The sequence below is a fragment of the Microcaecilia unicolor genome, chromosome 1 (assembly GCF_901765095.1).
Source record: "Microcaecilia unicolor chromosome 1, aMicUni1.1, whole genome shotgun sequence".
Classification (NCBI taxonomy): Eukaryota; Metazoa; Chordata; class Amphibia; order Gymnophiona; family Siphonopidae; genus Microcaecilia; species Microcaecilia unicolor.
In genome coordinates this window covers 214,638,462-214,661,077 of record NC_044031.1, presented here as the reverse complement: position 1 = coordinate 214,661,077, position 22,616 = coordinate 214,638,462, and the positions used below count along the sequence as shown (strand labels likewise).

The 22,616-nt window shown below is 46.7% G+C and overlaps 1 protein-coding gene across 6 annotated transcripts in view; it reads left to right on the top strand.

Annotated features, from left to right (window-relative positions):
* The window catches only part of SEPTIN7 (septin 7), a 266,068-nt gene extending 243,855 nt beyond the window's left edge, over positions 1 to 22,213 (top strand). For all 6 annotated transcript variants that reach the window (XM_030204223.1, XM_030204206.1, XM_030204215.1 and 3 more), the window contains 2 exons: positions 8,789 to 8,926; positions 21,723 to 22,213. In XM_030204223.1, the coding sequence (XP_030060083.1) occupies positions 8,789 to 8,926; positions 21,723 to 21,821 (237 nt within the window). In that variant the 3' untranslated portion in view covers positions 21,822 to 22,213. The remainder of the gene's footprint in view (positions 1 to 8,788; positions 8,927 to 21,722) is intronic.
* Positions 22,214 to 22,616: the final 403 nt, after the last annotated feature.

Below are 22,616 nucleotides of genomic sequence, written 5' to 3'. Positions count from 1 at the left end.
TGGTAAGGGGGGGAGTTGAACATCATCTTGGTTTTTCAGTGCATGTATCTTGCTTTTCCATATAAACTGGTTACATTACAATGTAATGGGTTAGGGTTGAGAAGGGGATACGTGGGGCGTTGGATTTGTTTTTAAAAAAAAAGGCATGAACCTATATATTCCATATCATCAAGCTGATCAATCCATAGACTGGTGGGTTGTGTCCATCTACCAGCAGGTGGAGATAGAGAGCAAACTTTTGCCTCCCTATATGTGGTCATGTGCTGCCGGAAACTCCTCAGTATGTTCTCTATCTCAGCAGGTGGTGGTCTCACACAGCAGCAGCTCTGGCTAGGCCTCCAAGCCTAATTCTTAGGTTTTGTTGAGTGCCTGGGGTTGAGGGCTGTTTTGAGCAAGTGCAAACCTGGTGGTGCCAGGTCCCTCCTTTTCTCCCCCCTCCCGCTGGCTCCGTTAAAAAAAAAAAAAAAAAAAAAAAAAATTTTGAACGTCCTTAAAGGCGTTTATTTCGACGTTTATTTAAACGTTTATTGCAGCTACTCACTGGGACACCAGGTCGTTACAGCTCGGAGCGGCAAGCAGGTAATTTTTACCTTTTTATAGCGGGCAGGGGGTTCCCCGATTCTTCTCCTCGTGGCATATGGCGTCGGAGGGCGAGGGCGCAAAGAGTCGCTCCCCGGATCGCTTGAGCGCTTCTAGAGGGGATGCGTGGGTCTTAAAGCCTGGTTCGCCCTTGTTGGGTGCCAGTTTCGTGACCGATGAATGTCCCGGTCCTTCCTCCGGCGTGGCGGTTTTTCCCGCCATAAACGCCCATCCCCCGCTCCTCGCCTCCGCCATCTTGGCCGGCCACGCGGCTCGGACGGCTTCTTCTTGGGCCGCCCTTGAGGTTGGAGACATTAATGCCATGAACGCCCTTAATTTGGGCGACGGCACAAAAGCGGCTAAAGTTAAGCGCCGTTCTTCCCGCGCGGCTCCTTCGCGGAGTGTCGCGCCGGACGCCATTTTGGATGCGCAGCATGTCTCTCCCCCGCTCTTGCGAGCGCCGGTTGAGGGTGCGTCTAGGGCTGTAGCCCAGGCTGCGGAAGTGCACAGTCTGGGGGGTTTCTCCCCCGAGTTTGTTTTGCTGCTGCATCAGGCCTTCCTTATGCAAAACGCTGCCCCTGCTCCCTCGTCTGGTAAAGAGGTTGAGGTTCCCAGAGGTAAACGCCCTCAGGTTGATTCCCAGGCCTTGGAGGACTTTGTCTCCTCCGATGTAGATGAGGGCAGCGTATATGAGTTCTCCCAACGGTCCTTTGCGGATTCCTTGGAGGAGACGGATCCCCGCTCGGATGGAGCGGATGACCCCTCTGCAGCGTGGCTTTTTAGCTCAGAGGATTTGCCCAACCTGTTGTTACAGGCCATGGACACTTTGAAGATTTCCTCTCCGGAGGACGTCTCTCCCTCAGCCCCTGTTGGCTCTGCCATTATGCTGGGGACGAAGCGCCCGCCTAGAACCTTCCACGTGCATGATGCCATGCACACCTTAATTTCGGCTCAATGGGATGTCCCTGAAGCGAGCCTTAAAGTGGCTAGGGCTATGTCCCGCCTCTATCCTTTGACTGAAAGTGAACGTGAGGCCTATCTGTGGCCTACCGTGGATTCTTTAATCACTGCGGTGACTAAGAAAACGGCGTTGCCGGTGGAAGGTGGCACGGCCCTAAAGGACGCCCAAGACAGAAGATTGGAGGCGGCCTTAAGGTCGTCCTTTGAGGCGGCTGCTTTAAGTTTGCAGGCCTCAGTTTGCGGCTCCTATGTGGCCAGGGCGTGCCTGACTATGGTGCAGCGGGCTTCCCCCTCGGATCATTCCTTGAGGGCTGATTGGCCGGCCCTGGAATCGGGCTTAGCCTATTTGGCAGACTTGCTGTATGATGTCTTGAGGGCCTCAGCTAAAGGCATGGCTCAGACAATCTCTGCGCGGCGGTGGCTTTGGCTGAAACATTGGTCTGCTGACCACGCCTCTAAATCCCGCCTGGCTAGATTGCCTTTTAAAGGCAAGCTGCTCTTTGGGGTCGAGCTGGACAAAATCGTGACCGATCTCGGCACGTCTAAGGGCAAGAAGTTACCAGAGGTCAGGGCTCGGGCTAGCACTCGTCCCGGTACCTCCAGAGGACGGTTTCAGGAAGCCCGTCGGTACCGCCCGGGCAGGTCGGGTTCCTCTGCCCCCTCTTCCTTTAAGAGGAATTTCTCCCCCAAGCAGCATTCCTTTCGCAGAGACCGCCGTCCCGGAGGTGCTCCCTCCGGTCCTCCCCCAGGGTCTCGTACCCAATGACGGGGTCTTGGTCCACGCCCCAGTGCAGATTGGAGGACGGCTGTCCTCGTTTCTGGGCGAGTGGACCACAATAACTTCAGACGCTTGGGTGCTGGAAGTCATCAGAGACGGCTACAAGCTAGAGTTCTGCCGACCCTTAAGAGACGGGTTTGTACTCTCTCCCTGCAAGTCTCCGGTCAAAGCTGTGGCAGTGCAGCAGACTTTGGACAATCTGATCCGCCTGGGTGCGGTCGTTCAGGTGCCAGAAAGTCAGCTTGGCAAGGGGCGTTACTCCATTTACTTTGTGGTACCAAAGAAAGGAGGTTCTGTCCGGCCTATCCTCGACCTCAAAGGGGTCAATCGGGCCTTGAAAGTGCGGCACTTTCGCATGGAGACTCGCCGCTCTGTTATAGCGGCAGTGAAGGCAGGGGAGTACCTGGCATCCTTGGACATCAAGGAAGTGTACTTGCATATTCCCATCTGGCCTCCTCATCAACGCTTTCTGCGTTTTGCAGTCCTGGGCCGACACTTCCAGTTCAGAGCCCTCCCGTTCGGGTTGGCTACTGCTCCGCGGACCTTTTCCAAAGTAATGGTGGTCATCGCGGCCTTCCTGCGAAAGGAAGGAGTACAAGTCCATCCTTATCTGGACGACTGGTTGATCCGAGCCCCCTCTTATGCAGAGTGCGGCAAAGCTGTGGACCGGGTAGTTGCTCTTTTGAGCTCCCTGGGATGGATCATCAACTGGGAGAAAAGCCAGCTGCGCCCGACTCAGTCCCTGGAGTATCTGGGAGTTCGATTCGACACCCAAGTGGGCAGAGTGTTCCTGCCAGACAATCGGATTGTCAAGCTTCAGGCTCAGGTGGACCAGTTCCTAGTAGCCTCTCCTCTTCGGGCGTGGGACTATGTGCAGCTGTTGGGCTCTATGACGGCCACGATGGAAGTAGTGCCCTGGGCCAGGGCTCATATGAGACCACTACAACAATCTCTGCTGCAGCGCTGGACTCCGATGTCGGAGGATTATGCTGTGCGCCTTCCCTTGGACCCAGCAGTGCGCAAAGCGCTGAGCTGGTGGATGCAGACAGACAAGTTTTCTGCGGGAATGCCTCTGGTGACCCCGGAGTGGATTGTCGTCACGACGGACGCCTCTTTGTCGGGCTGGGGAGCCCACTGCTTGGGAAAGACAGCGCAGGGGCTCTGGTCTCCTGCAGAGGCAAAGTGGTCTATCAACCTCCTGGAACTCAGAGCCATTCGGTTGGCGCTTTTGGAGTTCATCCCGGTACTGGTGTTGAAGCCGGTACGGGTCCTGTCGGACAATGCCACGGCTGTGGCCTATGTCAACCGCCAGGGAGGTACCAAGAGCGCCCCTCTAGCCAAGGAGGCTATGAATCTATGCCAGTGGGCAGAAGCGAACCTGGAGCAGCTGTCAGCGGCCCACATTGCCGGAGTCATGAATATCAAGGCGGACTTTCTCAGTCGCCATACCTTGGAGCCCGGAGAGTGGCAGCTATCTGCTCAGGCGTTCTTGGACATCACGAAGCGCTGGGGCCAGCCGAGCCTAGATCTGATGGCGTCATCGGCCAATTGCCAAGTGCCGCGCTTTTTCAGCAGAGGACGGGACCCCTCGATCCCTGGAGTAGATGCTCTTCTCCAACAGTGGCCGACTCAAGAGCTTCTCTATGTGTTCCCGCCCTGGCCCATGTTGGGCAGGGTGCTAGACCGGGTGGCAAAGCATCCTGGCAGGGTAATCCTGGTGGGTCCGGATTGGCCCAGACGTCCCTGGTATGCGGACTTGATCAGGCTCTCAGTCGACGATCCTCTGCGACTGCCAGTGGAGCAGGGCCTGTTGCATCAGGGTCCCGTGGTGATGGAGGATCCCTCCCCCTTTGGTCTTACGGCCTGGCTATTGAGCGGCAGCGTCTGAGAAAGAAGGGCTTCTCAGACAAGGTCATCGCCACTATGCTGAAAGCGAGGAAGCGCTCTACTTCTACTGCTTACGCCAGGGTTTGGCGTATATTTGCAGCGTGGTGTGAAGCAGGCTCACTTTCTCCCTTCACTGCTCCAATTTCTTCAGTGTTGGCGTTCCTGCAAGAAGGTCTGGAGAAAGGCCTGTCGCTCAGTTCCCTTAAAGTCCAGGTAGCGGCTCTGGCTTGCTTCAGGGGCCGCCTGAAGGGTGCTTCCCTGGCTTCGCAGCCAGATGTGGTGCGCTTTCTCAAGGGAGTTAATCACCTGCGCCCTCCTCTGCACTCAGTGGTGCCTGCGTGGAATCTCAACCTGGTGCTAAGAGCATTGCAGAAGCCGCCTTTTGAACCCTTGTCGAGGGCATCTCTGAAAGACCTGACGTTGAAAGCAGTCTTTTTGGTGGCTATCACTTCAGCCAGAAGAGTTTCCGAGCTCCAGGCACTCTCATGTCGAGAGCCCTTTCTGCAGTTCACTGAGGCAGGAGTGACTATTCGCACAGTGCCTTCCTTCCTGCCCAAGATTGTTTCTCGCTTCCATGTGAATCAGCAGCTCTGTCTCCCTTCCTTTCGTAGGGAGGACTACCCAGAGGAGTACTCTGCTCTTAAATATCTGGATGTGAGACGAGTCATCATCAGATACTTGGAAGTGACCAATGAGTTCCGGAAATCGGATCATCTGTTTGTCCTGTTTGCAGGTCCTCGTAAGGGTCTGCAGGCTGCTAAGCCTACAGTGGCAAGATGGGTCAAGGAAGCCATTGCAGCGGCTTATGTGGCCGCGGGGAAGGTGCCGCCTATCCAGCTGAAGGCTCACTCCACTAGAGCTCAGGCGGCCTCGATGGCAGAGGCCGGGTCGTCTCCTTGGAAGAGATATGCAAGGCGGCAACTTGGGCTTCGGCTCATACATTCTCCAAGCATTACCGCTTGACTGTGGCTGCACGGGCGGAGGCCCGGTTTGGAGCTTCAGTGTTGAGGTCAGGGATTTCAATGTCCCGCCCTGGGTGAGTACTGCTTCGGTACATCCCACCAGTCTATGGATTGATCAGCTTGATATATGGAAGGTAAATTATGTATAATCATACCTGATAATTTTCTTTCCATTAATCTAGCTGATCAATCCATAGCCCCTCCCAGATATCTGTACTGTTTTTATTCTGGTTGAATTTCAGGTTCAAGTTTAGTCTCAGTTACTTCAGAAAGACTTCGTGTTCAAGTTTTTTTCACTTGGATTCTTCAAGAGTTGAGACGAGTTTGTGTTACAGTGAGCTGCTGCATTCCTCTCCCCTCCGTTTTACGGGGCTGGATTGAGATTTAAATTCTGCCGGCACTCCCTCCCGCTTCGTGCGGCTGTAGGGCAGCTTTGTACCCCTCCCGCTTCGGCGGTGTTAGGGTCAGTCAGCTCCTCCCGCGGTTGCGGTTGCAGGATAAGCCAGATCCCCCCGCATCGGCGGGTGTGGTGTCCCTCCCCCGCTCTGCGGGGATGAGCTGGACGGATTCCCCTCCCCACTGTGGGGGGATGAGCTGGGTTAATTCCCCTCCCCCGTTTCGGCGGGTGGTGAGCTGGGCAGAGTGTCCCTTCGTGGGTGTAATTCTCTAAGTGCTGAGTCCTGCGGATGGAGCTTTGATATCGACATTACTGAGGAGTTTCCGGCAGCACATGACCACATATAGGGAGGCCAAAAGTTTGCTCTCTATCTCCACCTGCTGGTAGATGGACACAACCCACCAGTCTATGGATTGATCAGCTATGATTAATGGAAAGAAAATTATCAGGTATGATACATAATTTTACCTTGTTTAATTGCCTTTTTATTGAATTTTCAATAAAAAAAAGATTTAACCTAAATTCTAAATACATCAAAACAATGCATAAGAGCATAACATAAGAGTAGCCATACTGGGTCAGACCAGTGGTCCATGTAGCCCAGTATCATGTTTTCCAAACAGTGACCAAGCCAGGTCACAAGTACCTGGCAGAAATCCAAATTGGCAAATCCCAAGGCAAGCAGTTGCTTCCCATGTCTGGGAAAAAATATTTCTTCCTATTTGTTTTTAAAGTATTTCCATGTAACTTCCTTGAGTGTCCCCTAGTCTTTTGTACTTTTGGAACGAGTAAAAAATCAATTTACTTCTACTCGTTCTATACCACTCAGGATTTTTAGACCTCAATCATTTCTCCCCTCATCTGTCTCTTTTCCAAGCTGAAGAGCCCTAACCTCTTTAGCCTTTCCTCATATGAGAGGAGTTACATCTCCTTTATCATTTTAGTCGCTCTTCTTTGAACCTTTTCTAATTCCACTATATCTTTTTTAAGATTCGGTGAACTGAACACAATACTCAATGTGGAGACCCATTATAGTATTTTTGGTCTTATTCATCATCCCTGTCCTAATAATCCCTAGCATCCTGTTTGCTTTTTTGGCCGCTGCCGCACACTGACACCCAGATCTTTTTCTTAAGTGCTGACTCCCAAGGTGGAGCTTAGCATCAGGTAACTTGTGATTCAGATTATTCTTTCCAATGTACAGTTTGTATTCTGGTAAATGGAGGTTTTTTATTTATTTATCTTTGCATAGGATTACTTATAAAATCAAATATCAGCTGAATAACAGTGGTCCATTGCACTTTTAACTTTTTAAAGCAGAGCTATTGTACATTTTTTTAAATAGGTCTGTTTACTTGCACCTTCTCTATTTCCCTATAGTTTATCATTTATTCTTCTTCTATACCATCTCTATTTGCAAAGCAAGCCAGAATGGTTTACAATATACAGTATAATGTAAGAAACATACTATCTTAAAAACTCCATAAAATTATAGGAATTAAAACAAACATTCCATTCATACAAGAAACATAGATCATTCACCCAAACTAAAATCAAACATAACCCAAAATAACATCATAAAAGACGTATTCTAACGGTTGCCTGCTGCAGGGTACTGGCCAAATAATTGGGTGAAAGGTGACATCACTGAGAGCCAAATGCTAATTGAAAGAAGTAGGTTTTTAAAGCAGTACAAGAGAGAGCAAGATCTTTCTAATTGAATAGGTTGAGGCAGTGAATTCCATAAAGCTGGAGAAAAGATGAAAAGCTGACGCACATGTGGGTTCAATACAAGCCCTAGAAGGGGGGTGGTAACACCAATCTGTTATCAGTAAGTGACCGAAGAGTACAAGCTGGTGTATAAAGAATAGTCAAAGTTACCAAATAAGAAGGAGTAACAATATGAAGAGCCTTGTGTGTCAGAGTGAGAACCTTGAATTTAATTCTATAGGAAGCTAATGTAATTGCTGAAGAAGAGGAGTGACTCTGTCATATTTAGCTCGGCAAATAATGCGAGCTACAGTATTCTGAAGTGTCTGTAATCACTTTAGATTTGCTTTAGTAATGCCAACATAAACAATGTTACAATAGTCATATTGACACTGATCTATGCATACGATAAACACAGAGATTCTAGGTCCACCATGTTCCTAATAAAGCTGACAAAAAATTTTCTTCAGAACATAAGAAACCAGGGGACTAAAAAAGAGCATAATCAATAAAATCCCCAAGTATTTAAATGAAGATACAGAAGTAATCTGCCTGTCACAGGATTGGATTTAAAGAAGGTGTAGGTAGAAGACCCGTAATCTGTTGCTATCGTCTTGTCTGGGTTAAGAACAAGATTATATTGATCATCTAGCAACCTTCTGAAGGCAACCTTGAATTGGTTTCAGATCAATTTGAATGCAGATCTGTATATTGTATCAGTAGAAACTAATCTGCAAAGGAATGAGTTGATTACAAATGATTGAACGAGCAATGCTAAAGGACTAACATACAAGTTAAATAACAAAGGAATAGAACTGAACCCTGTGGGACACTACAAGAAAGGGAGTGGGAGGAGCAAGTGAGAGATTGAGACCCTAAAGGAACATTATTTAGAAAAGAGGAGAACCATTTATGAACAGTACCAGTTATTCCTTTCAACACAGAAAAAGTGTTGATTGGACTTGAAGCATGCAGTTTTAATATTTAGAAGAAAAAACTTTTCAAGGTCAGTCCTGTGACCTGTTGAGAAGTGGTGTTCCCAGATGTCTTCTGCTCTCCAGGGCAGCTAGGCATGCTGCAGAGGCAGGATTTAGCTCCTGGAGGGTGGGGTTTCAGCGAAAGCTCCTTGATGAAACCTGATGGCTAGAGGGACATAAAAGTGAAGAATAGTGGGGAATCTCAGCAAGTTGTGCATGAAGGCTTACTATTTCAGGAAACCCAAAGAAGCAGAAAAACTGCTGGACCAAAAACAAAAAATTCGCAACCACATTGGAAAGATATCTAGGACTAATACAGTAAATTTTAGAAAGTACTTCTCAACTACCACCTCTCTTTAGCAGTTTAAAAAAAATTGAGGCACATTTAGTTAAAAAGAAAATAACAACTTCCAGCTTTGGCAGGCAACTAACAACTATTAGCAAACAGATGCCTTACATTTATTGCCCTAATAAATGTCTCTTAGCCTTTTAACCACAGTTATATCTAATATGTAAATATATATGTATTTTGTTACAGCTTCAGCGACGACATGAACAAATGAAAAAGAACTTAGAGGCACAGCACAAAGAATTAGAGGAAAAACGTCGCCAGTTTGAAGATGAAAAATCAAACTGGGAGGCTCAGCAACGTATTTGGAACAGCAGAATCTTCCAGGTAATTAAATATGCATATACCCAGAAAGTGGTTTTTTGGCAAATTAAAAATTAACTAAAAGGAAGTCAACAGATGAGTTGGAATGACACAATCTCTTTTGGTGTTAAAAGCATTTTAGGGATACCAGTGAGCTCCTTATAATTTATTTTTCTTCATTTTTTTCCAAGATTAGCTGTTTGTTTTCCTTTTGGGTTTTACCTTATTGCATGCATGGTCTTCTCTTTTCTTAGAAAGAAAATAAATACAAAAATATGTCAATCTCAAATACAAAAATGTGCATCTGAAAAAAAAACATATAGTGAAATTAGAATAGGCGCAGAAGAGAGTGACCACAATGATAAAAAGGGATGGAATGACTTCTAAAGAGGGAAGGCTAAATGGGTTAGGACTTTTTTAAGCTTGGAAAAGAGGTGGCTGCAGGGAGATAATGAAGCTGGGTTTAAACAAGTTTTGGACAAGATCCTGGAAGGAAGAAGGAGGATCAGATTGGGAGGCTGTAAAGCGTAGATCCCCCATTTATATTTATGTGGATTAGTTGATGGAAGGGCAGAGTGGCATATTTTCTTTCTGTACACACTTGTATTCCATGTCCCCCTGTCTAAAGAGACTGAGGCAGTGTCCCCCGTTTCTCCCCGCTCCCACCAGCACTACCCAGACACATACAGACACACACTCTGAGGCTATACACCTTTTCTGGGCCCCAACCCCTAACTGTATTGTTCTTGAATCTTCCTCGGGCTGCATCATCTTCCCACTGTGCTATCTTCCAAGCCCACAGCTGTGTCATCTCACCATGCTATGTTCTAACAAAATAGAAGACATCTGTAGTATTAGCTACAGAAAAACAAGATGAAGACATTCCCAATATGCTGACAGGAAAAGATCCCAGGGGAAAAATGTTTCAAGCGCTAGACTGCAAAGATTCTGTCACCACTTGTTTTGAAGGAAACTGAAACCTTTTTTATTTGTTAAGGTCTGGAGTGTTTTATTTTGTTAATTTGAAGTTAGTTTTTAGTCAATGTACTGTGATTGATGTAATTCTCCATACACTGTCTTGGGCCTCTTGCATTGTAAGGCCCTCAAACCACCAATTGAGGTTTGTGTGGTGGATAAGTTCACATTAGATTAGAAATATTTATTACTCCCCATGGGTCACAGCCACAACCTGCTTACAAAAGATTGACCATATGGCCTCCTTGGTGTATGTGGTGCCTTTGTTTACCTCAAGATGAGATAGCCAAAGGGATCTCAAGTTTCAGTATAATGAGTGAAGCTAGACTTTGTCCAGAGTTTGTCATCACCGTCCCTTCAAATTTGGTAACAGCTGTGGACAGTCAAAACAAGTCTGCTTTAGTGTTTCCCATTGCACTTCAGGAGAATTGGTGCATACTAACTATAGGATTCAGTGAGCATAGGTTGGGTAGCTCACGTAAACCCTTGACTCAACCAAGGAATGTGGTCAGAAGCCAAGACACTGCTTCATATCATTCATCTGGAGTTGAGTAATGTTTTATGCTCTTCGAATAGTGATACCTCTTCTCTAAAGCCAATCAAATGACAGTATGTTACATCAGCAGACAAAAATGTTAGGTTCCTTCAGCTATACTGAGAAACAGAACACATGTAGGACTTGTACTCATCAGTCGCATAGCAGTCCAATCATTTACATACCAGGGAATCAAAACCAGTTGGTAAACTGCAGACTTATTGAGCCTTACAAGTGACTCCTAGATCTCCAAGCTTTTCAGAGTAATTTTTGGAAATGATGCACTCAGATGCTTACAATAATGAGCTCTTGTTCAGTGCATGCAGCCACTTCTCAACTAGTGCATGATTTGCTAGCCATAAACTGACTTGACCCCTTCTCTGTGCTTATCCACCTATCTCACTAATTGTTAAAAATCCCAAAGGAGACCCAGCATGATGGTCACAGCACCATATTGGCCTCATAGGAACTGATTTCCTTTTTTTCAAGAGATTGTTCTCCTTCCATGCAAGTTCTGAATCTTTTTCGCCTTAATGCAAGATCGGGGCATCCGACCTGCTATATTCTCAAGCTCCTTGTTTTAACAGCATGGACATAACGCAGTGCCTAGTTTTCTCCTTTAACCTGTCTCCCCCAACAGCAAGGAAAGCTTGCACAAGGTATACATAGTTTTCCAATGAAGGTTCTCAATCTGGTGCTTTATGAATGGGCATAACCCATTTCCTTGTCCTCCAAATATACTTCCATACCTTTACTATCTTTCTTAACTTGGTCTGCAGACATCATCTCTGAGTAAAACTTAATGCACTCTCTGCCTATCATGCCTTGAGACAGAGCTCTGCATTCTCAGTGTCCTAATGTTTTGAAATTCATAAAAGGGCGGCTTCATGTCAGGTAACCAATAGAGAAACTATTTGTTTCAAGGGTCCAGAATGATGATCTTTCATATCTGATGAAACCATTGGCATTCTTACCCCTCAGACATTTAACCTGGAAAATACTCTGTTTGCAATTACTTCAGCTAGAAAGATCAATGAACCTCAAGCTAGTCATATACAAACTTCATGCTCAGTTTCATCATAATGAGATAATCCTACCTACTCATCCTAAATTCTTATTCAAGATGGTCACGGTTTTTTATCTGATTTATTTAATTTCTTGTATATTGCCTGCAAGCCCAAAAGCTATCAAAGTCAAGACTCAATAGACTGTAGTTGTTGAACTATCTAAACTCAGTCCACAAGAGGCTAGTGTTTCCTAGCTAATACTTGCAGTAGTCAGCCAAGCAGAGATTAGAAGTTCAGTAAGAAAATAAGATGCTGTACTGGATCAGACCAATGGTCCATCAATGTCAACATGCATGTGTCCTGACCATGGCGAGTCCAAGTCATTAGCAAGATTCCTTTCTTAACAAACAAGATGAAATCCACTACATTTTTGGGTTATGTCATCCAATGGTTCTGAAACAGACCCTCCCCCCCCCCCCCCCTCACCCCCAAGAAAAAAATTATCTGAATTCATGAGGGCTTGTCATACACACACACATACACGCACGCACACACACCACACACTGCAATCACTTAAGTGCAAGGGTCTGGGACCAAAAAAATGCATGCAGTTAACCAGAGCGTGCACTTAACTGTTGTGACCCAAAGAAGCTTGACATCTGATAAACATATGTGTACAGTACTGTTTATTATACATACAGTATACAGTCTCCATTAACTGACTTTAGGCTTACTTGAAGTAATCAATTATAGTCCTCTGTACACTATTGGGTCTGTGAGTTCCATAGACTACGTCTGCCAGACGGTAAAAGCTGTCATAGCACTGACATCCAGTGGTCTCCAGATAGGCCTGCATGGTGTTGAGACTCTCCAGCACTCTTACAAAAGTGACAGGAGGTTGTTGAATTTCATCACCATGTGCCTCGCTGCTCATTTCATCCTCTGTTTCATCATCAGCCGTCATTGCCTGCATGTAGTTGCTTATCTGGACATCAGTGCTGTCGTCAGCTGTTTGTAGATCGTAATCAACAGCTACGTAGCGATGAAACTCCTCTTCAGTAACACCGTCTGGGATGTCAATAACCTGTTCATCTGACGTGTTTGCAACAGCTGCATCTGTTTGGTCCCTCTCCACATTCTTAACACTCTGGTCCACTGTTTAGTTCCTTACATGATTGCTGACATGTTCTCCCACCTTCACCCCAAATAGATGGGGGGAAAACTAGAAATTCTGCATCCTTCCTTGCTCCTTTGGAATTCTGCCTTGCGCTCTTAGAGCAGAATCCTCCTAGTCTCTGTTATGAACAGCCCTTAAGACCTAGCTTTTCCCCTTAGCATTCCCTTCATCCTGACACTAGAATGCCATGAGGGATTGACTAAATGACACAGTAGTTCTTCCCCGATTTTCCCTGATTCCTTCCCATTTCCTCCTTCTCCATCTTTTGGAGTCCCTGAATGATCGATACATGTGTGTGTATTTTACTTTTCTATCCCCATGGTTTTGGAGTTCCTTTCATCTTCTGATTTTATTGTTATCTTTGTAAACCGCTCTGATTTGTGTTCAGTATGAGCGGTAAAGCAAATGTTTACAGTAAGGTAGGAGAGCACTTCTCAAATATACCCTTTAGAGTTGAGTGCAATGCTTATATGATTGAGGTCTACAAAATCCTGAGTGGTGTAGAACGAGTAGAAGTAAATCAATTTTTTTTTTTTTACTCGTTCCAAAAGTACGAACACTAGGGGACACTCAAGTAGGTTACATGGAAATAATTTTAAAACAAATAGGAGGAAATATTTTTTCACTCAACAAATACCGTGTTTCCCTGAAAATAAGACACTGTCTTATATTAATTTTTGCCCCCCAAAATGCACTAGGTCTTATTTTCAGGGGCTGTCTTATTTTTCAGGGAAACGTCGGGGTTGGATCGGGGTTGGCCCGCCTGCCCTCCGTCGCTCCCGGAACTAACCTTAAACGCCTCCCTTCACCTTCGCAGCAAGCAGCAGCAGGGTAGGCCACTCCTTCCTTCCGTGTCCCGCCCTCACCTGACGTAACGTCCGCGAGGGCAGGGCATGGAAGGAAGGAGAGGTCTGCCCTGCTGCTGCTTGCTGCGAAGGTGAAAGGAGGCGTTTAAGGTTAGTTCAGGGAGCGACATAGGGTGGGTGGGGGGGGGGGGGGGGGGCCCAGGGGTGGCCTTGTCTGGCTCTCGGCAGCCCTGCTTTCAAACAAAAATTTGCTAGGTCTTACTTTCGGGGGAGGCCTTATATCTACCAGTTCAGGAAAACCTCTACTAGGTCTTATTTTCGGGGGATGTCTTACTTTCGGGGAAACAGGGTAGTTAAGCTCTGGAACTCTTTGCCTGAGGATGTGGTAACACGGTTAGTGTATCTGGGTTTATAAAGGTTTACACAAATTCCTGGAGGAAAAGTCCATAGTCTGCTATAGAGACAGACATGGGAAGCAACTGCTTACCCTGGGATTTGTAGTATAGAGTGTTGCCACAATTTGTGTTTCTGCCAGGTACTTGTGACCTGGCTTGGCCACTGTTTGGAAAACAGGATACTGGGCTAGATGGACCATTGATCTGACTCAGTATGGCTGTTCTTATGTCCTCCTGGTGTGCACACCAGTGCCTGTGGGAAATAAATTTTGGACAGACAACCAAGTTACTGTATTATACCTGAACAAATGCTGCTGTGCGCTATGCAGGGAAGTGGTAGCTATCTGGAAATGGGCCATTGCTCACTGGATACTGCTGAGAGCCATGTATATATACTGGGTTCTTAGGACAGTTTAACACTCAGTCACATATTGAGTCATATACAAGAGCCACAGAAGTGGTTCCTTGACTGGAGATCAATTGACATCATATTCAATCACTGCGGCACACTTAAGGTGGATCCATTTGCTGTGGAGGACAACACCAAATACCTTTTGTGTTACAGAAGGCCTGACTATTGCAGATTAGAAACCAGTGTCTTCAACCTAAATTAGAGCTCAGACCTCTTCTATGCATTTTTACCTATATGTGATGTAATGAACCCATTACAAACGGGAAAAGGTCAGGATGATATAGTAGCTGCATGATGGTTTCATCCAGCTTGCTTTCCGTATCTGAGTTAGCAAGGGAAGTGTTTCCTTTACTGGTCTCTCAACAGCTGTGGACTACTACATCTGGACCTGTGTTCTCTAACCTTGATGGCATAGATGTTAAAACACTAGCCGGTCTCTCCAGTTCGACTTCTCTTGAAAGTAAAGATGATCATTGCAACTTGTAAATGCTCTCTGCTCTGAAATTTTATGGCTTCCACTAGAGCGGTTTAGCAGTTTCGTGTATAAAGCATTTTTTGTGCGATCCAGGGTTGCTTCTGATACCTCATATACAGCTTCAGAACAGGATTACATATGCCATGGGTTCATCTTGAGTGTTGTTGCAGCTTGCTTATGTCTGTGGGCAGTCACCCATCCTCCCTTCACCATTGGTTTCTCTAGGTTCATGAGATGATTGGGAGCATGAAATCTAAAGTGTGGAAGCCCTCAATGTCATTCTTAACCAGCTTGTGAAGCTGCCTTTTCGAGCCAATGCATTCTGCTTTGTTGAAGTTGGTCATGTGGCTGCTACTATTCCTGATTGCTATCACCTCAGCATGAAGAATGAGTACACTGCTCTCTCCCCCCCCCCCCCCCCCCCAACCTATAGATCTACACAGCTATATGGTAGCCTTTTGAAAACATCCAAGGCTTTTTTTTCCAGCATTGGTATCTTATCTTTGACAGTAATATGTTGTATTTCCCACTTTTTTTACAAGCTAATGGAGGAGAGCGATTCTAAACACACTAAACTGCAGATACTCATTTTCTTTGAAAGGACTCAGCCTCATAGTATTTCTTTCTAATTATTATTTGGTTTTCACAATGCCCTCCAAGTCTTTCTAATTATCAATTTTAGATTTCCGCCAGAAGATTTGTCCAAATCCTTTATAAACCCAGCTAATCTAAATGCCTTCATCACATCCTCCAGCAATTAATTCCACAATTTGGTTTTGCATTGTTTGAAATTTGCTATTCAATTTCATGAAGTGTCCTTTATTTCTAGCTCAGCTTGAAAGAGTAATTCTCTGAGGACAAGCAGGCTGCTTGTTCTCACACTTGGGTCGACGTCCATGGCGGCCCCAGGAACGGCAATTTTTCAAAGCAAAAATCGTCAGAGTTTTGCCAGAGCTTTCTGGCGTGCAGGGCGTGCGCATGCGCGGCTGTCTTCCCGCCTGTCGCGTGAGTGTTCCCACTTAGTTCCCTTTTTTCCACTGTAGAGAGTGGCTGCGTTTGTGGTCTCTCTTCAGCCCTTGGAACGAGCCTTTGCTGTTTTTTTTTTTTTTTTAAAGTTTTTTACTTCGTTTTGTCTTCTTTTATTTCTTTACCCTGTTCCCTTTAAAAAAAAAATTTCCTTTAGCTCTTAGTTTTTGGCCTGTTAAGTTTCCGTTCTCCTCCGTTGTGGCCCTCTTAGGCTACGCGTACGCGGTTTCTCCTTTTTCTGTGCTTTCTTTAGCCACAATCGTGGATTTGGTGCCGCTATTTTTCCGTCCATGTCATCGAGGACTCCCAGCAGCTTCAAGAAGTGTACTTGGTGCAGCCGGTCGATCTCGGGTACCAATCCCCACGCGTGGTGTCTTCAGTGCCTTGGGCCCGACCATCGCCCAGACGCATGCAAGTTGTGTCTTAGCCTGAAAAAGCGGACACAAGCATCGAGAAAAGCTCTTCGAGACTGACTTTTCGAAGCTTCAACCGGTTCCTCGGCATCGACATCAGTACTCAGGTGGATGGCATTGACTTCAGGAGCGCAGGTAATGGCTGTCTGGAGACCACCACCTGCTGGGAGCAGTGAGACGTTGAGAGGGTCTCCACCTGTCTCGAAGTCTCCTGCTGTGCAGGCCCCACGAGACCAACCAGATTCGGACCCGACCCCGAGGAGGTGTGTGGATTCCTAGTACTCCTTGTCGGTACCGAGGAGTGACGATGACGTGCATCGAGCGAAGACGAAGAAGCATTGTCATCTGTCTCCTTCCAAATACAGTACTGAGAGCTCCGGGGCATTCAAGAGGTGTCGGTCTTCGGGCAGCCCGGTACCGCCTCCTCGACTTCCACAGATTGACGCCGATTCCTGTACTGACCCCGCAGCCTTGCTTGACGGCGACTCTATATGAGCGCATCCGAGCCCTTCTTCCAGGTCTTCTGGAGGGGTTGCTGCGTCAGTCTGCTCTGGTGCCGGGGTTGCTTGTGCCCTCCGTACCGTCGGCTGGCTTTATGCCTGTGGTGAGGTCCTCGACGCCGGTGTCGCCTGCCACCCAGGTCGATTCCCCGTTGACATCGATGGAGGGAGCTTCATCGTCGCTGGCAGGGGAGTCGACCTCTTGACATCGCCGTCGAGGACATGGTTCCTCAGCGTCAAGACGGGCCCAGTTTAGGACTACAGTTAAGGAACTCCTGTCTGACACCGATGAGGATGCCTCGTGGGATGAAGAAGGAGGATCCCAGGTATTTCTCTTCAGAGGAGTCTTGTGGTCTTCCTTCCGATCATACTTCTTCACCAGAAAGAAGGCTTTCTCCCCCGGAGAGTCTTTCTTTCACTTCACTTGTCCGGGAAATGTCTGTGGCCATTCCCTTCCCAGTGGTATCTGAGGATGAGCCCAGGACTGAGATGCTTGAGGTCCTGGACTATTCTTCGCCACCTAAGGAGTCATCTACGGTTCCTTTGCATAATGTGCTCAAGGAGACACTTATGCGGAACTGGATGAAACCATTAAGTAATCCCACCATTCCCAATATCGGATTCACAGAGATCCTGAGTTGATGAAGTCGGTTACCTCACGACTCTATGGTTGTGGATTCCGCTCTCAAGAGAGCCAGGAGTTCTAGAGACTTTGCTTCGGCGCCCCCAAGAAGAGAATCTAGAACCCTGGACTCTTTTGTGAGGAAGGCTAATCAGGCCTCTATGCTCACTGCCAAAATTCAATCCTACCAGCACTACACGAGCATTCACTTGAGGAACACGGTGAAGCAACTGGCGGACTTGGTTGATAAGCTCCCTCCGGAGCAGGCCAAGCCTTTTCAGGAGGTGGTCAGGCAGCAGAAGGTGTGTCGTAAATTCCTGTCCAGGGGTGCTTATGATACTTTTGATGTTGCATCCAGAATTGCTGCCCAAGGTATAGTGATGCGCAGACGCTCATGGCTGCGTGCCTCTGACCTGGATAATCGAGTCCAGCAGCGAATTGCGGATGTCCCATGCCAGGGGGGATAACATTTTTGGTGAGAAGGTCGAGCAAATGGTTGATCAGATCACGCAGTAGGAAACCGCTATGGACAATCTCTCCCGCCAGGCGCCTTCTGCTTCCACCTCATCTGGTAGACGTTTTTTCCGGGGAAGGAAGAATGCTCCCTACACCTATAATAAGCGTAGGTACAATCCTCCTCCTTGACAGCCTTCTCAGGCTCATCCCCAGCGCGCCCGTTCTGGTCAACAGCATGCAGCAAGGCAGGCCCCTGTGGCTCCCCAGCAAAAGCAAGGGACGGGCTTTTGACTGGCTCCAGCTGAGCATAGCCGCTGTTCAAGTGTCCGTGCCGGACGACTTACCGGTCGGAGGGACATTTACATTTTTTCACCAAAGGTGGCCTCTCATAGCCTCCGATCGATGGGTTCTTCAAATAGTCCGGTTAGGATACTCCCTCAATTTGATATCCAGACCTCCAAATTGCCCACCGGGAGCTCAGTCTTTCAGCTTCCAACACAGGCAGGTACTTGCAGAGGAACTCTCCGCCCTTCTAAAGGCCAATGCGGTCGAGCCTGTTCCACCAGGGCAAGAAGGCCTGGGATTCTATTCCAGGTACTTCTTTGTGCAAAAGAAAACAGGGGGGATGCGTCCCATCCTAGACCTAAGGGCACTGAACAAATATCTGGTCCGAGAAAAGTTCAGGATGGTTTCCCTGGGCACCCTTCTTCCCATGAGTCAGGAAAACGATTGGCTATGCTCTCTGAACTTAAAGGATGCTTATACACACATCTCGATACTTACAGCTCACAGGATGTATCTTCGATTCTGTCTGGGAGCGCAGCACTTCCAGTATTGTGTGCTGCCCTTTGGTCTAGCGTCTGCGCCCAAGGTCTTCACAAAATGCTTGGCAGTAGTTGCAGCGTCGCTACGCAGACTGGGAGTACATGTGTTCCCTTATCTCGACGATTGGCTGGTGAAGAACACCTCAGAGGCAGGGGCTCTACAGTCCATGCAGATGACTATTCAACTGCTGGAGCTACTCAGGTTTGTTATAACTTACCCCAAGTCCCACCTTTTTCCTGTTCAGCAACTGGAATTTATAGGAGCTCTGCTAGACTCACAGATGGCTCGCACCTATCTTCCCGAAGCGAGAGCAGACAATCTTCTGTCTCTAGTTTCCATGGCCAGAGCGTCTCAGCGGATCACAGCTCGGCAGATGTTGAGACTTCTAGGCCATATGGCCTCAACAGTTCATGTGACTCCCATGGCGCGTCTTCACATGAGATCAGCTCAATGGACCCTAGCTTCCCAGTGGTATCAAGCTGTGGGGGATCTAGAGGATGCAATCCAGCTGTCCACCGATTTTCATAATTCCCTTCAGTGCTGGACAATTCGACCCAATTTGGTCTTGGGACGTCCCTTTCAAATTCCTCAGCCACAAAAAGTTCTGACAACGGATGCATCCCTCCTGGGGTGGGGAGCTCATATCGATGGGCTTCACACTCAAGGAGTTTCGTCCCTCCAGGAAAAAGGTGTTCCGATCAATCTCCTGGAGTTGCGAGCGGTCTGGAACGCTCTAAAGGCTTTCAGAGATCGGTTGTCCAATCAAATTATCCAAATTCAGACAGACAATCAGGTTGCGATGTACTACGTCAACAAGCAGGGGGGCACCGGATCTCATCCCCTGTGTCGGGAAGCCATCCAGATGTGGCTTTGGGCTTGCCGTCAAGGCATGTTTCTCCAAGCCACGTATCTGGCAGGCGTAAACAACAGTCTGGCTGACAGGTTGAGCAGGATAATGCAACCTCACGAGTGGTCGCTCAACATGGGCATTGTACACAAGATCTTCCGAGAGTGGGGCACCCCCTCGGTGGATCTTTTTGCCACTCAGCTCAATCACAAGGTCCCTCAGTTCTGTTCCAGACTTAGCGTCGGATGCCTTTCTCCATTGGGGGATGGGCCTTCTGTATCTATATCCTCCCATACCTCTGATGGGGAAGACTTTGCTGAAAATCAAGCAAGACCGCGGAACCATGATTCTGATTGCTCCCTTCTGGCCGCATCAGATTTGGTTCCCTCTTCTTCTGGAGTTGTTCTCCAAAGAACCGTGGAGATTGGAGTGTTTTCCAACCCTCATAACTCAGAATGAGGGGGTGCTTTTGCATCCGAACTTCCAGTCTCTGGCTCTTACAGTCTGGATGTTGAGAGCGTAGAATTCGCTTCCTTGGGTCTTTCTGAGGGTGTCTCCCGGGTTTTGCTTGCTTCCAGGAAAGATTCCACAAAGCGGTGTTATTTTTTCAAATGGAGGAAGTTTGCCATCTGGTGTGATAGCAAGGCCCTAGACCAACTCAAGACCAACTCTGTAAGGGTTCATATTAGTGCAATTAGTGCTTTTCATTCTCGTGTAGAAGGTAGGCCTATCTCTGGACAGCCTTTAGTTGTTCGCTTCATGAGAGGTTTGCTTTTGTCAAAGCCCCCTGTCAAACCTCCACCAGTGTCATGGGATCTCAATGTCGTTCTCACCCAGCTGATGAAGCCTCCTTTTGAGCCACTGAATTCCTGCCATCTGAAGTACTTGACCTGGAAGGTCATTTTCTTGGTGGCTGTTACTTCAGCTCATAGTCAGTGAGCTTCAAGCCTTGGTAGTGCATGCTTCTTATCTCAAGATTCATCACAACAGAGTAGTCCTCCAAATGCACCCTAAGTTCTTGCTGAAGGTGGTGTCGGGAGTTCCTTCTGAACCAGTCAGTTGTCTTGCCAGCATTTTTTCCCCATCCTCATACCCGCCCTGTGAACATCAGTTGCACACCTTGGACTGCAAGAGAGGATTGGCCTTTTACGTGGAGCGGACAAGCTCCTTCAGACAGTCCGCCCAAATGTTTGTTTCTTTTGATCCCAACAGAAGGGGAGTCGCAGTCGGGAAACGCATCATTTCCTATTGGCTAGCAGATTGCATTTACTTCACTTATGCCCAAGCTGGGCTGACTCTTGAGGGTCATGTCAAGGCTCATAGTGTTAGAGCCATGGTGGCGTCGGTGGCTCACCTGAAGTCAGCCACTGTAGAAGAGATTTGCAAGACTGCAACGTTGTCATCAATCCACACATTCACATCTCACTACTGCCTTCAGCAGGATATCCGACGCGACAGTCGGTTTGGGCAGTCGGTGCTGCAGAATCTGTTCGGGGGCTAGAATCCAACTCCACCCCCCTAGGCCCATTTTTATTCTTTTCCAGGCTGCACACTCAGATGTTCTGGTTTTTAGGTCAATCCTTGTTATGTCCTCGCTGTTGCGAGGCCCAATTGACCTGTTTTGAGTGAGCCTGGGTTCTAGGGATACTCCAAGTGTGAGAAAAAGCAAGCCTGCTTGCCCTCGGAGAAAGCGAAGGATACATACCTGTAGCAGGTGTTCTCTGAGGACAGCAGGCTGATTGTTCTCACAAACCTGCCCACCTCCCCTTTGGAGTTTTTGTTCTTGTTGTTTCTTGCTTTTGGATATAACTAAGCGGGAACACTCATGCGATGGGCGGGAAGACTGCCGCCCATTCGCGATGCACACGCTCCGCGTGCCAGAAGGCTCTGGCAAAACTTTGAAGATTTTTGCTTTGAAAAATTGCCGTTCCTGGGGCCGCCGTGGACGTCGACCCAAGTGAGAACAATCAGTCTGCTGTCCTCGGAGAACACCTGCTACAGGTATGTATCCTTCACTATAACCATTTCCTAATTACCTGATATGCTCTACTTGTTTTTATAACCTCTTGTCATATCTAGGCTTGATAACTGAGTTTGGTTCCCTTAGTGTAGCTGTTCATATCAAAACTGGAGCATAAGGGGAGTTACTACAGTGGTGGACTAGTCTGTCTTTTTTTTTTTTTCTTTTTTTCAATAAAATTTACATTGAACATAATTTGTGCTAACTGTTTTACCATGAGAGCATGGCTGCCACCCCAAAGGTGTCTGGTGGGTTGCACAGTGGCTCTTGATCGTCTTTGACCCGGATAGGTTTAAAATGGTTATTTTGTTTTTTCTTTTTGTTTTTAGAACTTTGGAGAAGAACAAGAAGAAAGGGAAAATATTTTAAAAGATTGTATTGATCAACTAGCTACTCCATTCTTAGCATACCAACCTGGATGTCAGTGAATGCTGGATTCATGTGACCAAACCTGTTTCAGTTTTTTCCAGAATGGTGGATTGGTCAGCTTGATATTTTTTTTTATTCTCGATGGAGATTGATACTTTGGATTGTTGAGGGGTTTGCATACTTAGACCATCAATGCTGAGTACTTACTTTCCTTTTTAATTTTTTTAACTGTCTTCATCTTAATGTAACAATATTTGTACAATCATGTTCTGGTGGTCAGTGACCTACAGGATATTCTAAAATAAAAGGACTCTGGATGGTTTTCAGTGAAGAGAAAAACTGTCATAATATTACAGCCTGTGCTTTCCAAATATAATGCAAGGTTTCCATACAGTGCAGCATTTAGTTTCAATTACTCTAATTAAAAAAAAAAAAAAAAAAAGAGAGAAAGTCGAACCTATTTTTGACACTTCTATTGTTTGAAAATACGTATGAAAGAAACCTATAGGCTTACAAAGCTCCTCAGGCTTTTTATAACTATTTTTTGTTCTGGGATTTTCTTTATATATGTATTTTCATTTAGTGATTTCCTTAGCTTTAATATCATTATTGCTTCCTTTTGTTACATTTAAATTAGGTATTTTCTATATAATGACCCTTCTAAATAAAATGTAGTTTCTCTTTTTATGCAGTAAGAATCAGTAAATAAAGCTGTTTTTTGCATATTTTTTCTTCCCTTTAACATTCTATTTGTGTATTACGGTAAATTAAAAAAAAATAAAAGTGCCAGTTGGTCATTTCCAGATAAAATCCACCTTAAAGCAAAAGTAGATGTATGTCAGACACGCTGAAAA